Raw genomic sequence first — 23,453 nt, 5'->3', positions numbered from 1 at the left:
AGAGAACTTCATTTCAAGCCAGAAAACATGGATTCAAATTCTGATTCTGCCAAGTGATCATCTGGGTTACCAAGGGAAAGTCAACTTTCCTTCCCTGGGGCTCAGTTTCTTAATTTTTAAAATTAAATAGTTGGTCTAGATGACCTCTGAGATCACTTCTACCCCTAAATCTGTGAGTACAAATTGAATCCCAGACCTAAAGATAAACCCAGCCCAGACCCTATATACTATAGAATCCTTCCACCAACACCAAACATAAATCCTCCCAATTTGCCTTAGAACACTATTTTCATGAATTTCTATTTTCAGGAAAAAAATTTTTTTTTCTTTAACAGGCACATATTCTTAATGGTGGTGAAACTTTCTGAATTCAGATAACTTTATTCGTTCTTTTTTTTTTTAACCTTACCTTTGGTCTTAGAATCAATACTAGGGTTATTTGCAAAGCAAATGAGCAGTAAGGGCTAGCCAATGGGGGTTGGGTGATTTGCCTAGGGTCATACACCTAGGAAGTATCTGAGGGCAGATTTGAATCCAGGATCTCCTCTTCTAGGTCTGGCTTTCTATTCACTGAGCTACCCATTGCCCTATCCATTATTGAAGCCTTTCTATATAGGTGGAACATTTCAAATCTCCTGCTTTCCTGAACAGACTTTGGAAATCCAGAGGCATAAGAATTTACCTTCAGCAAGAGGTAGGATTGTCCTGAACAAGTGTTAGATTTGGTCTCAAGAGAGATCTGGGTTCAAATCCTTCCCATTACCATTTCTAGCAGCATGACAACTTCTGTCAGCCTCAGATTCCTCACCTTTAAAATGGGGATACTCATAAGACTTACCTCGCAATGAAGTTCAAATATAATAATGTGTATATAGCCTTTGATGATCTTTAAAACTATACAAATATCAGCTATTATTGATGTTGAAAACAATAACCACAGTGGGCTTTCCTCTTCCTGTGACCTTACAAATCCAAAGGCAAGACCCAAATGGGTCTTTCAGGGGTAGAGATTTGTGTTTAAATTGAACACACTATTATTACAAGATCCTCCCATATGACCGATCAGTAGCATGTGAAATGATTGGCTAGGATCGCATGGCAATGAAACGGAGTGAAGCTAAGTGGCTTAATGACAATCGCAAAATACCTACCATGTACTTCCTTTCTCATCATCATTCAGTTCTCAGTCCTCAACATTCCTTTTATCCCTCTTTTTAAAGACATGTCATTGTTATCTAGTTTACCCTGGAATCTTAGGTTTCCTATTCCGAGAGGGGGATTGGATAAATTTACAGTGATGAAGTCATCCAAAAAACCGAGTTAGCAATGTGTAAGCCTGGCTAGAATTAGTTAGCATGGTAAAAGACTGCCCCTCTGTGGAGGCTGAAAAAAGGAAAAGAGATGGGTGGGTAGTTAAAGACCCACAGCTGAAATTTGCCAATGAAAAAAATTTCCCAAAGAGGTCCACCTAACCCTCCAATTGCCTACCTCTGCCTCCAGAAAACCATTAAAGCAAAATTCAAAGATATTTTATTTTCCCAATTACATGCAATAGCAATTTTCAACACAGATTTTCCATATCATAAGATCCAAGTTGTCTTTCTTCTGTCCCCCATCTAGAAGATGGTAATCAATTTGATTTGGATTATGCATATATTATCATGTAAAACATACTTCCATATTGGTCACTATTGTAAGAGAATATTCATAAAACCAAAATGGGACAAAAAAAATCTGATGCCAATTTGTAATTATATAACTGAGAGACTCACTCTTCCTTCCTTGACTCTCAAAAGAACTTCCGTGTTTAATGTGAGAACTTAATGAAATATCTCACATATCTCTTCTAGACTCCCCCAGCAGGAAGGAGATTCCTTGAGGACAATAAATAAGGGAAGTCCAGAGCCAAAAGGGACTTACCTGATTAGCATCTAAATCCTTAATTTTTAAAGAAAAGGAAGCTGAACCTTAGAGAGATGAAATAATTTTCTCAGAATCACACAGCTAAGGAATGACTCAACTGTCATTTGAAATCTGATGTTCTGACACTTTGGGTGTTCCAGTGACTTGGAATGGAGAAAAGCCCAAATTTAAATTCCATTTCAGGTGAATTATTAGATATTTAAGGCCATTGGGAACTTCAGTGGATATATTCTTCTTAATTCCCTGGAGCAAAGGTTCAAATTCCTCAAATGTCTGTTAGTCCCAAGAATAAAAGAAGGTTATCTATGTTCTCTTTTTATGATTTATAGTTTCAGGGAAAATATGCTTTCAGAAAATTTAAATCGAAGTAATGACTTCTGGGGGGTTAGCAGACCTCTAGAGGACAATCATCAATATTCTCACAGGCTGAGAGAGAGACAGAGTCAGAGAGAGAGAGAGAGACAGAGAGACAGAGAGACAGAGAGACAGAGACAGAGAGACAGAGAGAAACAGAGACACAGAGAGACAGAGACACAGACACAGAGACAGAGAGAGACAGAGGCACAGAGAGACACAGAGACAGAGACAGAGACAGAGACAGAGACAGAGACAGACAGAGATTTCAAAAAGGAAAAATGTAGTAGGTGTTCAGATGGAGGATTATAAAAGCTTTTCCATACCCTTAGAGGATTATGTTCAGACCCTAAAAGGATCACTGCTTATATAATATGAAACTCGGCTCCTCAAATGGATTCCATATGCTGAAATGGCAGCTAAGTGGCTCTGTGGATAGTATGGAGCTTGCATTCAGGAAGACAGTACAAATCCAGCCTCAGACATTAAAGTTGTGTAACCCTGGACAAGTCACTTAAGCTCTATCTGCCTTAGTTTCCTCAACTATAGAAGGAAGATAATAATAATAAAACTGACTCCCAGGGGTTTTGTGAGGATGAACTAAGATAATATTTTTTAAGTGTTTAGCACAGTGTCTGGCCCCAAATAGGTACATAATAAATGCTTGTTTCCTTCTTTACTATGATTTTATTTATTTATGTGCTCTCTTCAGTGATACAGATTGCAGTCCATTTTTCCATGTCCAATTTGTATTTTATTCTCATTCATGCTCTCTCATAATTTTGCCACAGGGAATCCAATCAATGAGCTGGTTGCCTTCCTTAATTTCCTCTGACATCACAGAGCTACCAAAGGACCCTTCCGATTTTCAATCTATTGTCATAGTCCATAAGATCAGTCTCTTTTTAAAACATCAAGATATTTTATTTGATCAATTACACATAATAGCAAATTTCCACATAAGTTTTCCAAAGTTATCTGATCTAAATTGCCTCCCTTCCTTTTCTCCTCTTGGATCTGTCAAGCAATTTGATCTGGGTTATTCATGTATTATGCAAAAATATTTTTATATTGTTCATTTTTGTGAGGGAATAATTATACAAAACAAGACACCAAATAAACTAAAGTGGAAATATCTATCTACGCTCTAAATCCAATAGTTCTTTCTCTGGAGGTGGATAGCGCTCTGTCATAAGTCTCAGAACTGTTCTGAATCATTGCACTACTGAAGAGTAACTAAGTCTTTCACCGTTGATCATTCCACAATATTGCTATTACAATGTCCTCCTGGATCTGCTTAAATCACTCTGCATCAGTTCATGTAGGTCTTTCCAGTTCTTTTTGAAATCATCCAGTTCATCATTCCTTAGAGCACAATAATATTGCATCACCATCATATGCCACAATTTGTTCAGCCATTCCCCAACTGATGAACATTCCTTTAGTTTCTAATTATTCGCCACCACAAAAAGATCTGCTAGAAATATTTTTGTAACGTATATTATATATGTATATATTCATATATAAATTTATTTATATTTATTATATCTTTATATACATAAAGATATAATAATAGATATAAAATAAATAAATAAATATTCTCCTTTTTTATGATCTCTTTGGGATATGGACCTAGTAGTGCTATTATTGGATTAAAGGGTATAGTTATAGCACTTTGGGCATAGTTCCAAATTGCCCTCCAGAATGGGTAGACCAATTCACAACTCCACCAGAAATGCATTAGTGCCCCAATTTTGCCACATCCCCTCCAACATTTATCACTTTCTTTTACTGCCATATAAGTCAATCTATTAGGTAGGAGGTAGTACCTCAGTGTTGTTTTCATTTGTATTTCTCTAATCAAGAGTTATATAGAACATTTTCTTTTTTTTTTAAATATATTTTATTTGGTCATTTCCAAGCATTATTCATTAAAGACATAGATCATTTTCTTTTCCTCCCCACCACCCCCCATAGCCGACGCATAAGTCCACTGGGCATTAGATGTTTTCTTGATTTGAACCCATTGCTTTGTTGATAGTATTTGCATTAGAGTGTTCATTTAGAGTCTATCCTCTGTCATGTCCCCTCAACCTCTGTATTCAGGCAGTTGCTTTTTCTCGGTGTTTCCACTCCCATAGTTTATCTTTTGTATAGAACATTTTCTATATGATTATTGGTAGCTTTCTCCATTTGTCAGTTGGGGAATGAAATGGCTTTTATTATAAATTTGACTTAGTTCTTTATATATTTGAGAAATGAGACCTTTATTAGAGAAATTCATTATAAAAATTGTGTTTGTTGTTGCCCTTCTAATTTTGATTACATTAGTTTTGTTTGTATAAAATATTTTTAATTTAATATATTCAAAATCATTCATTTTTTATCCTGTAATGTTTTCTATCTCTTGTTTTGTCATAAAATTTTCCCTTCTCCATAGATCTGACATGTATTCTATATTCCCGTAAATTTACTTATAGTGTCACCTTTTATGTCTAAATCCAATACCCATGCTGACCTTATCTTGGCATAGAATGTGAGCTATTGGTCCATATCTCTTTTCTGCCATACTGTTTTTCAATTTTCCCAACAATTTTTGTCAAATACTAGTTCTTATCCCCAAAGCTGGAATCATTGCAACCCACCTTTTTCAACCACACATTTCCCATACAACATTCTTTACTTCAGGTCTACTTTGAAGTTCATCACTTAGTAAACGGGGCAACCCATTGTAGTAGCCCAGGGGGTAAAGTGCTAGACCCGGAGTCAGGATGACTTGAGTTCAAATTTGTGTGATTCCTCACAAGTCACTTAACCTCTGTTTGCTTCAGCTTCTTCTACTGTAAAATGGGGGACATTCCCAACTTACAGGGTTGTTGTGAAGGCCAAATGAGATGACACTTATAAAGTGCCTTAGCACAGTGCCTAACACATAATAGGTGCTTTATAAATGCTTATTTCCTTCCTCTTTCCTGCCCCCAAACCCCCAGAGACTCTCCATTGCCCTATCTGACATTTCTTTTTCATTCTTTTGGAATTTCAGTTTTCCATAATTCATTGTCATACAATAGTACTGGTCAAATATGGATAAAGATGGGGCGCAGATTTGGGATTTTCTTTGTATAATTAATCCCTGGAAGAGAAACACACTCTTTACTGAGCTGGTCAAGTTCTTTGCAACTTGGAGTGTTTGGGAGTTGCTCAGAGCATTGAGGTCCATATAACCAGTATGTATCAGAGAAATGCCTGAGTCTTTCTGGCTCTGAGACTGACTCTACTATACCACCTTGAGCACAGGTTTTGTTTTTTTTTTAAACCCTTACCTTCCATCTTGGAGTCAATACTGTGTGTATTGGCTCCAAGGCAGAAGAGTGGTAAGGGTAGGCAATGGGGGTCAAGTGACTTGCCCAGGGTCACACAGCTGGGAAGTGTCTGAGGCCAGATTTGAACCTAGGACCTCCCGTCTCTAGGACTGGTTCTCAATCCAGTGAGCTACCCAGCTGCCCCCCACAGGTTTTAAAAAGATGAACTTTGGTTTCTGGGAGAAAGATAGAGTTATGAAAGGAAATTGAAAATATTATTGTATTCTGGACCTAATTCACTGTCCATTTGCCTAACAGATGAAATCTATAGATTATCCAACGACCTGGATGTCTGGGAAATAGATGCTCCTCAAACATTTGGTCTATGCTATACGGATATTTAGATCAAATTCTTCTGAGGAGGTTCTACAGTGTCCTAGGGCTTGATGCGAATGTTCAACCATCAGAAAAGCAAAAGTATGGACAGCACACTTGTGTGCTCCATTATGAATATTTTCTGCATCACTTTATTAAGTTTAGGCAATTGAAAAAAATAAATCAAAGTCTGCTCTGAAGCATTTTGCTCATACTGAAATTTGACAGTAGTCTCTCAACTGATTTAAACCGACTCTAGCAGCCTTTGGCTTGATGCTCCTGAAATGAGGTCATCCACAAACAATAATGTGTGAGAGACTTCACTATCCATAGAGAATCTCTCTACAACTTGAACTTTGAGCTGGATTTTCCTCCACAGTAGGAGGAGAGCACTAGTACTTTAGGCAGTCCTGCATCTGCCTGTTTCATGATTTGCTTGAAATTTGTGATCAAGGGGTCCGGAAATAAGATGATCTCTCATTATAGCTTTCTTTTTTTTTTTTATTTTATTTCCCCATTAACAAATCTTTATCTTCTCACCCTCCCATCCTGCGAAATTTAAAAGAAAAAAAAACTGTGCAACAAATACGCATAGTCAAGCAAAACAAATTCCCATTGTTGAGGTACAGAAATGTATCTCATTCTGCTCTAATTATATCTTTCAAGTAATTTTATGGGAAGGGACTATTTCATTTTCATCTTTGTATTCCCCAGTGCCTGACACATAATAGACAATTAATAAATGCTTGTTGATTGACCTATGAATTTAAGGCATCATTTTGCTCTACTGAATCATGTCTTTTATAATTAATGAACAATAAGCACAGTAGGATATTGTATTCTCTGCATCTTTCAGTCAATTGCACAATGGTAAAGATGGGGCCTATTATGGGATATTGCTTGCAAAAAGGTCTGACTTGCCTACCAACACCCTCATTGAGGATGACCTCAGTGGGAATGTAGATGATCTAAATATTCTTTAGAGATGGGAAAGTAGACATATAGGCTGATTGATGATCTCTTAATCCTCTTTCTTATTTTGTTAGTAAAGGGTGAGATTCCCCCTCCCATATTTTTAATATCTTCTCTTCTTTCAGATCTTGTACAAATCTCCTCCATGTATATTTAGTCTGCTCCAGTTGCTTTGTCCATATTTCTTTTCTTTTCTGCCATTTCTGCCTCTTCTTTTTGTACATCTCAGACTGTGAGGCTAGAATCTACTGTTTGTGATAGTGAAAAAGGTTTGTTATTGAAGCACCCCCAAATGATAGAATGTGCCCCTGAGGAATGGTTCCTACCAGTCCAAGGTCCAAATTCAGTCTGGATCCAAATTCTTGAAATTATAGTTCATGAATTCCCACTCACATTTTTACTTCTCAAGTTGAAAATATGGCATTCACTCAAATAGCAGATTAAGACAATTTATAAATATGCTCCCTAAATTTCAGATACGTTTCCACAAAGATATATACCAACAGTAGAACAGGTGAATGAGAACAGAAAAAAAATAGATGTATAGATGTAAGGGACGCACACATAAGGAATCCATATGGGGACATAACATGCTGTTGATTCTGCAGGCCCCCTTTTGCCCAGCCTGCTCTTCTCTATAGGAGATGCCTTGTCCAGGCACATTATTCTGCCGGGGATATTGATCCACTGGGCTCACTGGACCTACTCTTTGTATGAAACTTGGCCCCCTGGGGCCAAATCCTTCTTTTAGGCATGGCTGTGCTGTATGAGCAAAGAATAACCAATCACAACCCATCTACTAAGGTGAGGAGCACCAAGCTTTACAATCTGCCTTGGCACTCCACCCTCTGACCCATTCATAAGATATACTCTGTTCTCTGGATGCCTGGGCACTGTCATCTGATATTTCAATGTATCCCAAGGACTGTTGGGTCTTGCCACCTACCTAGCAGTATGCCCCTCCTATACATGCAATCTCTGTTTCACCCCTCCTACTAAAATATGCGATTCTTGAAAGCACAAACTGTCCATTTTAATTTTATATCTTTAGTGCTTGACTTGCAGTAACTGCTTCAAAAATATTTCTTATTCATTCTGATTTCCAAACTGAATGATGCTAGTAAATACACTACTTTTAATTTCCACATAAAAAGAATTAAACTTTTAGATCAAACATTTTAGTTTCAAATAAATCAAGCAGTCAATGATAAAGCTCATCTATGTCATAATGCCTGTACAATGACAGCAAGTCGTGACTCTGTCAAGATTCAAGAAGTACCAACAAATGGGACCTTATTTGTATATATTGAATTAAATAGCCACTGCTCTGCTTTCACTGCAGGTTGGAGCAAATTGGCTGTGTTGACTTCATCTAGGTAGACTGATTTTAACTTGATTTTCAGAGGAAAAGGTAGATTTTTTAATTTAATTTTTATTGTAATGCAAAGCACACTTCCAGATTGGTCATTGTCATAAGAGCACATTTCTACATAACCCCCAAATAAAGCCATAAATACACTGATGTGAAAGACGACTCCAACAGTTCTTTCTCTGGAGGTGGATAGCATTTGTCTGTCAGGATTGTCTCACATTGTTGCATTGCTGAGAGTAGCCACGTTTTCACAGATAAGCATCATCTACTATTGCTGCTATTGTGTACAGTATTCTCCCAGTCCCACTCCATGTCAGTTCATGTATCATTTCCAAATTTTTCTAAAGTCATCTTATCATTTCTTATAGCACAATAATATTCCATCCCCACAATTTGTTCCCCAATTGATGGATGTCCCTTCAATTTCCAATTCTTTGCCAAAAAAGTAGATTTTTAAACACAAAAGTTCCATTCAAGACTACATAATATTTTGGCCATGCCTTCATATGCCTCTTCCTCCTGCTTTACACAACCCATAGAGTGGGCATCCCCCATATTGGGGAAATGCTTGTTTAGGAGGTGGAAAGGGAAAAGTTCACTGATCAACTTTATGACATTATGTAGAGGTGAACATTGAGATTTTGACTCTATTTTCTTCTGGAGGATGTGTGTGGTACCCACTGAGAACCTCACTGAGAGAATAATGGCATTGATTGGCTTAGTTATTATATATCAAAGCAACACTTTTGGCCGGAAGTCCATCATCCACTCTAATTCCATTTTCTGCTCAGAGAAAGGTACTGCTCTCGAGGACCAAAAGGCAGAAACAGAGATGATATCTGATGTACAGGGTTCTGAAGGAAGTCTAAAACCAGCATTTAACCATACCGTACCATAATTGAATTTTAGAGCTGGAAAAGACCTCGGAAACCCTCAAATATAACCCCCATTATTTTGCAGGAGAAAATGAGGCCCAAAGAAAAGCAGTGGCTTGCCAAAGATCACACAGACACTAGCACAGAAAGCCTGTCCTCCTCAACACTGTTTCCAAACGATACTGGTTCAGAAAGTCTATGAGATGAATTTCCACAGTTAACATTTTAAATGCAGTTTTGTTGAGCATCAAAATCCCCAGTAAAAATAGCAAACATCTTTTGAACCAGCAGAGGGCAGTGATGACATAAACCAGATTGTTACATGCATATTCATTTTTTTAATCTCCCCTCCTCCCCCAATCCTATTCCCCACCCCAACCCCATCAGATGGATTCTAACATCATTAAAAGAGTTCTGGCCCTTGGCTGACCCTCTTTGGCGCTCTGGGACTTTATTTTGTTGAAGAAAGTCTAATTAAATGGGTAGTTCTGGTTCAAAAGGCTAAAGCAAAATGATATTTAAGGAACAGCTCCAGAGACAAGTCAATCCTGAGAGCACTTTCAAGTCTCTAGAAAGCGATTTATTCCCTATGATCCTATGAAGTACAGAGAAATGATCCCCAGCCCCATTTAATAAATAGATGAGGAATCCAAGGTTTAGAGAAACTGAGTGATTTGCTCTATTAAGTTAGTGAGTGTCCTGTGGATTCTGCTACATTTCTCTTTTGAAGTTCTGGTTTGTCTAGGAAACTGTAGATGATAACTTGCTACATGTAGCATACAAAGGATACTTGTTTAGGTAGTGGATGGAGAAAGTGGCCTCTGGGGGGCCCTTCCAGCTCTTGAGATTCTGTGATTGGGTGAGAAATTCAGATGAAGCCCTAATTTCTTCCTATCCACAAATATCCCCCCCTCATCCCCCCTCTTATGCACCCACAAAGCCTAGAGTACCCCCCTTGTGCCATTCCCCCTTTTCTGTCACTCTCTAGCTGTCTAAATAAATTTCCAGACATGATGCAAAGCAAAATTATTTAATGTTGAAACATCTACAGTGTCTGCTGGCTGCAGCTTCAGGTTAATAAAGCGAGGAGTATGGCTTCTGGTTTCTTCAGGCTAACACAAGAGCGGTGCTGCTGGATCTTTTTGACTTCTTCCTTCCCAAGTTATTAATTGGATCCTGGAATTCTGCTTTATGGAATTGATACAACGTTTCGTCATGATGTTCTGAAATGCATCGTTGTAGAGTAACCAGGAAGGAATCAGGTCTAGGAGGCGTGCCTTCACAAACAAAAAGTACAAATGGAAGTGTTAGGAGAAATAGAAGCAATGAAGTCCACGAGGGAACGATTTTGCTTATAGAAGGGCCTTTTTCAAAATTCTCTGTTTACAGACTTAATGGAACCATTTTTCTTCTAAGTCATTAATAGCGTTTGAAGATACTGAGTCTGGCTTTCCCAGTGTTCACTTTTTTTTCCCTGAGAGCAATTAAGTTACTTTAGAAGATCCTATCAACTGTTTCAGATATCTCCAAGGGTCAGGCTTGGCTAAATTGGGCAGGGGCCCAGATCCTACTATAGAGCCTTATTTGTAGTAGCCACTCAATACATTTTGTCAAATTGAATTTAACGAAATTGTTAGATAAAAATGATCAAGTAAAGCTGGTACTGGGCAGCTAAGTGACTCAGTAGATACTTCCTAGCTGTGTGACTTTGGTTAAGCCACTCAACCCCCATTGCCTAGCCCTTACCTTCCTTTGCCTATGACCCAATAAATACCTCATATCAATTCTAAGACTGAAGGTAAAAGTTTAAAACAAGAAAAGTTGTTTTCTTCTTCTACCTTTTTTGATGTTCTTCTCTCTATCCGCCTTCCTTATTAAAATCTAGCCTGAAATCCAGGCACACTATTGATAATAATTATTTATATTTATCTTGATAATTGTCTCCCTTAGAAATATTTACATTGTTAAAAGGAGAGAGCCTTAAGTCAAAAGGCTGAATGACTGAATCTCTAATTGAATTAGCCTTTTGTTCTCATTAACAGAATATTTCTCCCCCTAAAATGTATTTGTGCCCCTAAAATGAGATGTCCTTGAAAAGAAAAAAAGGATCTGGAGATACAGAATCTGGAGGCTTAATATAACCTAGATTTGGGGCAGGAAGAGACTATTTAAACTGTATTCCCCCAATCCACCAATCAACAAGAACTTTTTAAGTATTTACTCTGTGCCAAACACTGTGCTGGGCACTCAGAAAACAAGGGCAAAAATGAAATATTGCATGCCTTCAGAAAGCAAACATCTTAGGATAACGTATATGAATATATATGGAATAAATAAAAATAAAAGGAAGTTTAAGGAGAGAGCTACTTAGCAGAGGAAAAGCTTCATATGGAAGACAGTGCTTGAGCTGAGACCTGAAGAAAGTAAGGATGGAGGAAAGAGTGAATCCCAGGCAGGGAAAACTCAGGTCATGGACGTGGAGGTGGTAGATGTGCTATGTGAGAAACAGCAAGAGGGTCACTTAAACTGGAGCTAGTAATGAAGGGCATGCACAAAAAGTAATGATGTCTAATCAGGCTGGAAACATAGGTTGATGCCAGGTCATGAGGGGCTTTAAAAAGATTTTCATTTCACCCTTGGGCCAACAGGGGACCACTGGAGTTTATTGGACAGGGAACTGATCTGCAAATAAGAAAAATAACTTTGATGAGCTAGAGGATAAATAAGGAAGATACATGGGGCCTGGGAACCAATTAGAAGACCATGGCAATAGTACTGGTGAATGTTGTTTGGGGCCTGAACTAAGATAGAGCCAAAGGCTATACGAAGAGGATTTCTTAGTGGGATGCTGCAGAGGCAGAAATCCCAAGATTAGTTACCGATTGGCTATGTGAAATAAAAGATAATGTCAAAGTTGTGACCCTGGGAGACTGGAAGCATGGAAGTGCCCTCAATAGATATAGGAAAAGTGTGTTCTCAACTGACACTGTGTGATCTGAGGGAGAAGAAGAAGGGGGAGGGGAAGCTCAAAGGGGTATTTGGCAGGTTGAGGGAAGAATATGTTTTCTCTTGGACGAGTTGAGTTGGAGATGTCCATGGGAATGTCAATAGGCAATAGATATATAACTAGATCTCAGGAAAGAGACTGGGGATGAATATAAAGAGATATGACTTCTATAAACAGAAATGGAAGTAAAAGAAGTCACTAAATGGAGTATGTAAAGAAGAGAAGAGGACCAATGGCAGAGTTTGGGGAGGTATTCCTACAGTTAAAAGGGATGATGAGGCAGCAAAGGAAACTGAAAAGGAGTCATACAGGTAGATGAACCAAGAAAGAGGAATATCACAAAAAGAAGATATTTAATGATATCAAATGCTACATCAGGTCAAGAAGGGCAAAGTCAAATAAAAAGACTCTAACGTGAGCAAATGCAAAATCACTGGTAATTTTTTAGAGTTGTTTAAGGCAAGAAACAAGACATGGGAGAGGCAGGGTTAGAAGAGTGAAAGTGAAGAAGTTGATTTAATGATTATGCATAGCTTTTTTTCTTGGTATGTGGAAATTACCAAATGGGAAGAGAGACTGGATGATGAGTTAAGAAGGAGTAAATTCTAGTGGAGGTTTTTTAAGGAGAGAGAGGACCTGGGAATGCTTACAGGCAACAGGGTTGCCATTTTAGGAGACTGTGTGATTGAGGCATCAGTCTGTTGGAGAAGATGGAAGAGAATGGGATCAAGGGAACAGGGAAGAAGGATAGGCCTTGTTGAGGAAAAAAGACCAACTCATTATCCAAGAGTAGTAAAGGAGGAGAGAGAAGATAGTAAGAAGTTTGGGGAAGAAGAAGAAAAAAGAAGGAGCTCATGGCCTCCACCATAACAAGTATGGTAAATTTCAGGTTTTATTAAGAGTACCCAGTAGACTTTTTGGGTGGGAAAAGAAGGAAATAAGGAAACAGGAAACAGGCCTAACCTTTCCCAATGCTCTCTAGTCACATTATTAACTATATACTCTGCTCTAGACAACCTAAGCTCCAATCTCAGTTCTGTGGAAATTTTGATCATAATAAGGATTTAAGACAAGTCCTTTAACCTCTCTTGACCTCAGTTCTCTAATCTGACCATTTTGGATGATCAGTATTCTACCATTAATTTAGTGGCTTGGAGAATTAGAAGCTGCGTTTGGCTTTTAACTTAGAGCAAATTTGCTTTGGGAAAGCATGTCTCTAAATGTTAGAAATCCTTCCAAACATTTATAAGAAAGAAAGAGCTCTTGTTGTGTAGCCTTATGACATTCATGTTTCATTAAGTAATAAAGATAATAGTACATTAAAGCTTTAAAATGTTCACTTTCCCCTTCCCTTATCATTTTTCCTAAACTTCTTTCTAATGGGAGCAGACAGTGAGATAGGTTAATTGTCCCTGGAAGGTGGATTACTCTATCGTATTTGGAAGCTGATTCTCTATGCCCATGATGGTGAACCTATGTTACACATGCCAGAGATGGCACACATAGACCTCTCTGTGGGCACAGTTGTTGAGGATCTAGTTCCCCAAGGACCCAGTGCACCTGTCCCTGCAACACAGTTTGCCAGAGTCCCTAACTAGAAAGCCTGAATAAGGTACAGCTGGGCTGCTCCCCTCCCTTCTCCCCAGTAGGAATTAGTAAGCAAGTCTCTTCAAGACAGTATCCCTTGCAGGAAAAGATTGCCCAACCCCATTCAGAATACAATGGCCTCTTAATTACCTTTGGACTGAGACAGAAACAACTTATGCTTTTATTATCAGAAGTAACCAGTGTCTTTACTATACAAAGTATTTTGGGGATTTGGGAATATGTCTTTTTAGTTTGTACTTTTATAAGGTTCAAAACTGTAGTCTAGTGATTTAGGAAATAAGTGTTATGAACCTGAAGCTAGACTAATAGTCTCTTCCCTGTACTATAACCCCCTCCCCCAGTTTCTTTCACAAGCAGCCTTTGACCACTTTAGTCTGTTCAATTTGCATCCAAAGGGATGCTTGTCTGAAGGAAAACACAATAGTGCCTTGTCAGAGGTAGTGATTTCCCAATCATCCCTGCATGCAGATTAAAACCTGACTTCAACCCTTGACCATTTGCTAAAAAGGTTAATTTGGAGGATACCCACTTCAGGAAGGTAGACCATAATGGGGTGAATGTGTCTTTTTGTTTTTTTTTCCTTCTGGCCCCCTCTTTCTTTCTCAATAAAGCATTGCCTTTGAAATGGCTTCTGGTTCCTTGAATAGTGGCTAAAGAGGGTGTACTTTGAATTTTTCAAGGTCCTCTCAATTTCTACTTTGGAGAGGAACTAGGTTTAAGGGGATCATATGTCACATAACTACAGGGAAGCAGGGGAGAGTGCTTGCATCCCTTGCCTCTCCCTCTCCCCAAGCCTGACTACATCACCCACCCCACTGCCAGGCAGTCCAATGGAAGTGCTTCCTCCTTCCCAATGAAAGTGCTTCATCCCTCCTCTGGGTGGAGAAATGTGGGGAAGCAGTGTGAGCACTCAGTGAGAACACAGAATGTGGTCTCTGGAGGGGCATGGGCATGGCTCTTGGTCTGGGGATAGGATGGGGTTTGGGCCTGGAACTCCATCTCTAAAAGATTGTCTGTCATTTCTCTAGGCCATTAACTTGCCCTATTCTTTTCCCCCACGAGATTTCTTTTTGGCAATAAAAAAAAGTCCCTGATTTCTAGGAAAATGACTTTCAGATTTGTTATTTATCAGCAGTTGATCCTAGCCAGGGTTATGCCTTTTAGGATAGAGTTAAAGGAATACCTCTTCTCTCTGGGATACCACTACCTCCAGAACTGTTTCTTCCCAACTATGCTGCTGTCATTGATCTCCCTTTCCTATCCTTACCTCCTTTGTCTCTAACTTTATCCCTACTGTCACAGAAAGATCTCAACCTTCTACAGTGTCTGCTAAATGGTTCTGACAATGAAGCCCTGAATTTCCTCTTCCCTTCCTGGTGGAGTTCAGTATTGGTTACCATGGTTAGCACAGAGAAAAGGGGAAGAGATCCCCAGTTCCCTCTAACTGGAGTTCCAAATTTGAACTTGGAATAAGTTCTCTCTTAGAAATCATTTTATAAATTATAGTTAAAGGATCATAGGATTCTGGTCATTGATTTCAAGCGATTAGATCATCTAGATAGCTAGATCATTCTTAACCTTGGGTCCCCACTGATAGATAACTAAGCATCTAAAAACTTGGAACTGAAAAAAATCTCTTATTTTTCACCAACCTCTAACTGAAAGCATTTGTTTTGTTAGAGTTTCAGACCACCCAAGGAGCACACGAAGACAATGCAATTCAAGCAAGGGAAAGCCTTTATTACTAGCACACTATCACTAGCATGCTAGGGGAAAGCTCAGCAAAGCAGTTCCGTCCTCCCAGAGTTGGGACCCTACATAGATACTTCACAATATTACTTAACCTGGATGATTGTTTAAACCCTAGAGCACTTTATGGCTAGTTATTTCGCTGAAATGTTGCAACAGTCCTGAAACACCCTATGGTCAGCTATCTGCTGAAATGTTTGAATGGGCAGCATAGCTGGAGGATATGTTTATCAAATGGGTTGGAGATCCTGTGCCCTTTTTCCTTTACTTCAGCTTCAATTATCTAAAAATATTCTAAAAAAGGATGCATAGGCTTCATGAGATTGCTAACAGGCTTCATGATATAAGATTAAGAACCCATTTCTGGAATGACCCTTCATGTTACAGATAAGGAAACCAAGTCCCAAAGAGGTTAAATGATTTGCTCAAAATCACACAGGGAGTAAGTAGAAGATACAAGATTTGAACCCAAGTCCTCTGACTATAAATCCATTACTCTTTAGGTCAGTTTCATCAGGAATAAACAGGCATTTATAGGTTGGTTTGGGAAACTAATCACCATTCATAGCACTGTTTCTATAATGAATATCTTTTTTGAATCTTACACACACACACCCCCAAATCCTAACTTTTAGAGCACAACTGTTTCAAGGTTGGATCTCAGCAACATTTTTTTCTCAAAAGGTAAGTAGGCATTAGAAGAGATTAAAATCTGCACAATTTGAATCATTCTGTTATCTAATAAACAGTATTTATATCGAGCCTTAAGGTCTTCAAAGTGCTTTATAAATATCTCATTTGGTGCTCATAATGGCTTTAAGAGATGGTGCTAGTCCCATTTTACAGATGAGAAAACTGAAGCAGATAGAGGTTAATGACTTGTTGAGGATCATACAGCTAGCAAGCGTGTGAGGTTGGATTGAACTCAAGTCTTCCTTTCTCCAGGTTCAGCTCTCTATATAGTGTTTTACCCAGGAGCCTTATAACCCTACTAATCAGAAATAACTATGTGTTCTTCTTACTCCAAGGATCTCTAATGGGTATGGGTATTCCCTCCACCAAAATCATTCTACAACATAATGGAAGGGCCTTATGAATTGCTAAAATGAAAATTTGGTATCCTGGTAGAAAATTGTTTTACTATGACCCTAACTGAATTTGGTAAAATGTGTCCCCAGATTACACACATTCAATAGTCCATTCAAATTTCTAAAACCTTTCCAGATTGGAAGAACTTTTCAGAGCTGGTCCTTCTCCTGACATTGTTATCAAGAACCCATGTTATCTAAAATAAGCTCATATAAACCATCAGTGTTTTTATACATTATTAACAAAGTCCTGCAGGAAGAGATAGACACTCCATTTAAAATAATTGCATATAAAATAAAATACCTGGGTTTATATCTGCCAAAACAAATGCAGAAACTACACAAATATAATTATAAAATTCTTTTTACATAAATAATGTCAGATCTAAATAATTGGAGAAATATTAATTTTTCATTCATCAGTAGAGCCAATTTAATTAAAATGACAGTCCTGCCTATCTATTTATTCAGTGCCATCCCAAACAAATTACCAAAAAACTATCTTATTGAGCTAGAAAAACAATAGCAAAATGCACTTGGAAGAACAAAAGATCAAGAATATCAAGAGAATTAATAAAAAATGTGAAGTAAGGAGGTCTAGCAGTATCAGATGTTAAATTGTATCATAAAGCAGTAGTTATCAAAACTATCTGGTACTGGCCAAGAAATAAAAAAGCAGATTAACGAAAAATAGCAAACATACAACACGCAGAAGAAAAAATTATAGTAACTAGAGTAATCATATAGAAGTAAAGCTATATAGTAACCTATATAGTATATAGTTTAGTATCTTCCTGGCTGTGTGACCCTGAGTAAATTACTTAACCTCAATTGCCTTGCCCTTCCTGCTCTTCTGCTTTAGAACCGATATAAAGTATCGATTCTAAGGCATAAAGAAGATAAAGATTTAAAATAAATCTGAGAAATACAACCATGCATGAATAGGTTCCATACATCTTTCCTTGCTTTTTCTAAAAGAAATGAGTTTTAGATTTACCAAGATTTCGTGAGCAAGGCAACCACAAGTTTCATCTCCAACTGCAACAAAATTCAAGGATTCCTTAACAAAATCTTCTGCTGTCTTTGTCATTATGCTGGGTTTGAGATACCTTGTCATTGGGGTAGAAATAGAGTAAGGTGTCACTACCTAAAACAAAGAAGAAAGAGTAGACTTTTGTTCCATTGCAGTCTATCAATTGATATTTTTATGAATAAACATTTATTAAGTACCTACTGTGTACCAGGCACTGTGCCAAACATTGAGAACACATAGAGAGGCAAAAAAATAGCCCCTGCCCTAAGGGAGCTTACATGGAGGAGACAATGTACAAACAAATATATACAAAGTATATACTGTGTCATCATAATGTGTTCTCATCTTCTTTCCCCATCCTGCCCAGTAGAATGTAAGTAAACTGATTGAAGACAAAGACTGTCATTAAATTTATTTATTTTAATCCCTAGAACTTTTTAGAGAGACATGATATAAAAGAGAGTGAGCTTTGGAATTAAGAAGTTATAGACTTGAGACATTCCAAGGACATACTGGTGATATGATGCTGGGCAAATTGTTAAAACTCTCAATGTCTCCCAGCAAGTCTCTAAGACTATAAGTTTCAGCTTTGGTTGGGGGAAGCATCTATTAAGTGCCTACTATGTACTGGACATTGCACATGCACTTTACAAATATTATCTCCTTTGATCTTCACAATAACCCCAAGAAGCAGACACTATAATTATCTCCATTTCATAGTTAATTAAATTTAGACAGACAGTGGTTAGGTGATTTTCCCAGGGTCACACAGCTAGTAAATGCATAAAGTCAAACTTGAATTCAGGTCTTCCAGATTCCAATGCTATATACGTAGTGCTATCAGCTGCCCCTTCATTGGTTAGAGGAAAATTCCCCATTCAATTTCCTTACCCAGTGGAAACATAGATTTTGTTTTTAACTCTCTAGAGTTTAGCATAATACTCTATTTAAGTAATGACTTAAATAATGTTTAATGAAATTTTTATTGAATTATCTCAAATTTGTAAAGGGTTCCAGAATTAGAGACAAAAGACCTATTTTCCCAAGTGTGAAAATTAATAGACTATCAAGGTCATAAGACCATAGATATAAAACTCAAAGGAACCTTAGCAGTCATGAACCCGAACCTCCTCATTTTACAAATAAGGAAACTGAGGTTGAGAGGTTAAGTAAATGAGGCACACAGTAAGTCTCTGAGGCTTTCAAATCCAAGTCTTCTCAATTCCAAGTTCAAAAATATATCAGCTATACCAATCAATTTTCAGCTGGGAATGAATGTAGGGGGCAGGATTAAGAGCAGGGAGGGCAGCTGGGTAGCTCAGTGGATTGAGAGCCAAGCCTAGTGATGGGAGGTCGTAGGTTCAAATTTGACCTCGGACACTTTGCAGCTGTGTGACCCTGGGCAAGTCACTTGACCTCCATTGCCTACTCCTTACCACTCTTCTGCCTTGGAGCCAATACAGAGTATTGACTCCAAGACGGAAGGTAAGGCTTTGGGAGAAAAAAAAGAGCATCAGAGGATGGGAGGGAAGGCAAGAATATAAGCTCCTTGAGAACATTGAATGCTTTGTTTTTGTCTTTATATCCCCAAATTCTTGTTTTAAAAATTGATTTAAGTTTGGGGAGATAGTGTTAGAGAGAAAGGTATGAGGTGGCTAGGGAATTCACAAACCCAAATAAGTTAAATCATGCCATGAATCACCCTTTTCTTCCACCAGAAACATTTTATATAAGTAAAAAATGGCTAAAATTAACATGAAGGGCCAGATTAGAAGGAAAAAGAAATAAAATAATACAATGCTGCCAGAAGGTGATGAAAAGATGTGGGACGTAAAGAAACCTTCTTGCCCACCCACTTTTCCTTCATGTTAGTGAGGGATTTTATAGTTGAATGGATATAGAGCAAAACAAAGGCACCAGGATAATTATTCTGATTTTCTGTATCCTAGAGATGACTTTGGGTTCAAATAGATTATAGACAGTCATCAATAGGACTTGGTGAGCCAGCATAGTATCCAATCTTCCATCCTACCTTTTTGTTTCATACATGCATGTGAACACGCACATACACACACAGACACATGCATCTCTCCCTTTCCAGTTCTTCCTTCTGCCCCTTAGTAAACTCCATAAGGGCAAAGAGGTTGATTCATCTAACTTCTACATCTCTCCAAACGCAATCACAATAGATGGTTAATGAAGCTCTATTGAATTATGAGGTAGTCTGGTCCAGTGGATCTAGTCCTGGAGTCAAAAGATTGGCCCTACTATTCCTATCCATGTGGCCTTGGGCAAGTCACCAAACCTTTCCTGACTCCAGTGTTGAGGATTGAACCAGATGAGCTCCAGTGGACTTTTCATAAAGGGGTTTTTCTTGAGGGCAGACTGTTTTGACTTTTTGTGTCCATAGGACCTAATACAGTATTGTCAGTGCTTTTAAAATGTTGGCTGAATAAATGAATGAATATAGGAAATAACTCCAAATCCCCTGATATGATGAAACAAATTGAGCAGTCATCCTTTTTCACCTTCCTGTATCCCTACCTCTTTGATTCTGCAAATTTATAGTCTGTAAGTATCCAAATACCTGGAAACAATCATTTCTCTTACCACTTACTCATTGAAAGCTCATCATTTATTTATGTCCTCAAGCTAATCTTATCTACAGATGTATAGTGTTTAACTGCCAAGAAAGACGGACATAATAGCTACTTTAATTTGTTGGATTTCTTGTTGTAAAGTTCTGGTTGAATTTAATACACAGTATTGATTCCAAGATGGAAGGTAAGACTTTTTTAAAATAAAAAATAAAATGAAATAAAATTTCTGGACCCTGTAGCTAGATGGTCATATATGTGTTGCTTCTCTCAAACAGAATATAAACTCTTTGAGAGCAAAAACTACCATGCTTTTTCTGTTTGTATCCCCAGAAGCACAGAGTAAGCACTTAAAAGCTTTTCCCCCCTCTCTTTTCTGACTGCCAACAACCTGTCATATCTTTGCCCTTTTCTCTCCCACATCTTCCCTACCACTCTCATTTGCCCCCAGTGTGAGTATAATGAGGAATGTGATGCCTGAGAATAATATCGAGAATGTGCTTCCAATGGAAGAGAGAATGTGTAGCATAGTGCAATATGGTCTTTGGTGAACATCAACGTGCCTCTCTACTATAATCACCCCTTCTAGCTTCACTTCAATGTCCAACCTCCCCACCACCACCACCACCACCACCACCACTGTCTCCTGGGTTCTTTAAGATGAGGAGAGCAACAACAATAGTAATGGCAGAAGTGAAGGCAGTGTCTAGCACAATCCTTATTCCTATATAGTAGGTCCTTAAAGGTTTTGTTGAACTTAAAAGAATTGGATGCTTGTGACACTACTGAGACTCAGAAGACTTGAACCACTTACTCCCTGTATGATAAGGTCATCCAGGCAAATTGCTTCACCTCTATGTCTCAGTTGCCTTATCTATAAAATGAGGGTGCTAGACTAAAGAATCTGTAGGGTCCCTTCTAGATGTAATCTACAATCCTATGAAAAGTAGGGGCTATCAAATTAACTGATAAGAGGAAAATGTCCTTCTGCCTCAGAAGTCTTTTCTATACTTACATCCTATAGTGGACATGGGACCAAATCACACAAAAGTCATTGATGACAAAAGAATAAAATGTTAGGTTAAAAACTCAAGCCCCAAAAGACATGTACAAGAACATTCATAGCTGCACTCTTTGTGGTGGCCAAAAATTGGAAAATGAGGGGATGCCCTTCAATTGGGGAATGGCTGAGCAAATTGTGGTATATGTTGGTGAGGGAATACTATTGTGCTAAAAGAATTAATAAAGTGGAGGAATTCCATGGAGATTGGAACAACCTCCAGGAAGTGATGCAGAGTGAGAGGAGCAGAACCAGGAGAACATTGTACACAGAGACGGATACACTGTGGCACAATTGAATGTAATGGACTTTTCCATTAGTGGCGGTGTAATGTCCCTGAACAACTCAGAAGGATCTAGAGAAAAAACACTATTCACATTCAGAGGGAAAACTGTGGAAGTAGAAACACCAAAGAAAAACAACTTCTCGATTACATGGGTCAAGGGGATGTCGACTCTAAATGATCATCCTAGCGCAGACATTAACAACATGGAAATAGGTTCTGATCAAGGACACATGTAAAAACCAGTGGAATTGAGCATTCGCTATGGGAAGGGTTGGGGGGAGAGGAGAGAGGGAAAGAATATATGATTCTTGTAACCAAGGAATAATGTTCTAAACTGACAAAATAAAATTAAAAAAAAAAAAAAACTAAAGCCCAAGATCTCTTAAGGTTGCACTGTTTACTTCACCTGTATGATGATTCTTTTTGCCTTATACTCAGCTTGCAGTGCTTTGGAAAATGTGCATATAAAAGCCTAGAAAGAAAAGGAATGAGTTATCAAAAAAGCTTCTCTCTCCTCCTAGCCCAAGGATACACAACTACTAAAAGGGATTCCAAAGGAGCTTTCCTTTTTTAACCCTGAAAATATTAGTATAGTCTTTCATTTTTCTTGCTTCCTCATTCCCTACCTCTAATTGACTCTTACAAAAATCTCTCCTATCCTTTCCTTACTTGATAACACTTACCTGGCACTTAAGGCTCTCTAAAATCTCACTGCAATCTACCTTTCCCTCCTTATTTCCTATTACTCTCCTTCATGAACTCTATTCTCTAACCAAACAACACCCTTATCACATTGTGCCCTTTTGACTCCTTTATATTTGTATCTTACACCTCAAATACTCTCTCTTCATAGTGATGATAGCTAACATTTATATAGCACTTGCTATGATCCTCATACCTTGAATGGTAGGTACTATTATTATCCTAATTTTACAGATAAGGAAACTGAGGCAAAAAGGAATTAAGTGACTTGCCCAGGGTCACACAGCTATTAAGTAACTGAGGACAGAATTGAACCCAGGTCTTCCTGACTCCAGGGTTGACACTTTATCTATTGTGCCACCTCGCTCAGAAAAAAGAAACTTTTTCTTCAAGGTTCATGTCCTGTGTTATCTATATTATATTACATTTATTCTATTTGTACATCAGTCACATACACCCTACTTCCTCCTGATAGACTGCAAGCTCCATGACATGTTTCATCTTGTTATGTTCAATATGTTGCACATAGTAGGTGCTCGATATATTTTTGTTCTATGCTCAGTGCATTGTATATAATGAGGAGGAAAGTATTATACAATTTACTAATCGTGAATAATAAGTGGCTATTTTCCATAGAAATCTTTCTGTTGCCTTGCACTGGAAAGGACTCTCCCATTAATGAAGTCATTCTTTTTGGTGGGGAAAACTCAATGTTTTAATTTATATTCTCTCAAATATTTTGTTAACTAATTCTTTTTTTTCCCTTAGATTTGTTTCTTGACTTTGTAGACATTCCTCCTAACATCTTACCTTTCTATGGTTGGATCACCTCTCAGAGCCACTAAATTATAAGTTTCATTGTTAGTTTTTAAGCTTCTTTTAAAAAATAAAACCCTTACCTTCCGTCTTAGAATCAATACTGTGTATTGGCTCCAAGGCAGAAGAGTGCTAAGGGCTAGGCAATGGAGGTCAAGTGACTTGCCCAGGGTCACACAGCTGGGAAGGGTCTGAGGTCAGATTTGAACCTAGGACCTCCCATCTCTAGGCCTGGCTCTCAATCCACTGGGCAACCCAGCTGCCCCCAGTTTTTAAGTTTCTTGAGAGCAAAAGCATTCTTTGTATTCCCCTCAGTATCTGGCACACAGCAGAC

The 23,453-nt window shown here is 38.2% G+C and overlaps 1 protein-coding gene across 5 annotated transcripts in view; it reads right to left on the bottom strand.

Annotated features, from left to right (window-relative positions):
- Positions 1–10,187: 10,187 nt before the first annotated feature.
- HSD17B3 (hydroxysteroid 17-beta dehydrogenase 3) overlaps positions 10,188–23,453 on the bottom strand; it is an 88,625-nt gene continuing 75,359 nt past the window's right edge. For 2 of the 5 annotated variants that reach the window (XM_056806765.1, XM_056806767.1), the window contains 3 exons: positions 22,008–22,073; positions 17,623–17,772; positions 10,188–10,450 (listed from right to left, as the gene is read on the bottom strand). In XM_056806765.1, the coding sequence (XP_056662743.1) occupies positions 10,286–10,450; positions 17,623–17,772; positions 22,008–22,073 (381 nt within the window). In that variant the 3' untranslated portion in view covers positions 10,188–10,285. The remainder of the gene's footprint in view (positions 10,451–17,622; positions 17,773–22,007; positions 22,074–23,453) is intronic. The other 3 variants (XM_056806766.1, XM_056806769.1, XM_056806768.1) reach the window with 2 other exon arrangements.

The sequence above is a fragment of the Monodelphis domestica genome, chromosome 7, assembly GCF_027887165.1.
Source record: "Monodelphis domestica isolate mMonDom1 chromosome 7, mMonDom1.pri, whole genome shotgun sequence".
In the NCBI taxonomy this organism is placed as follows: Eukaryota; Metazoa; Chordata; class Mammalia; order Didelphimorphia; family Didelphidae; genus Monodelphis; species Monodelphis domestica.
Note: the sequence above shows the minus strand (reverse complement) of the source record. Positions and strands in the feature narration are given on the sequence as shown.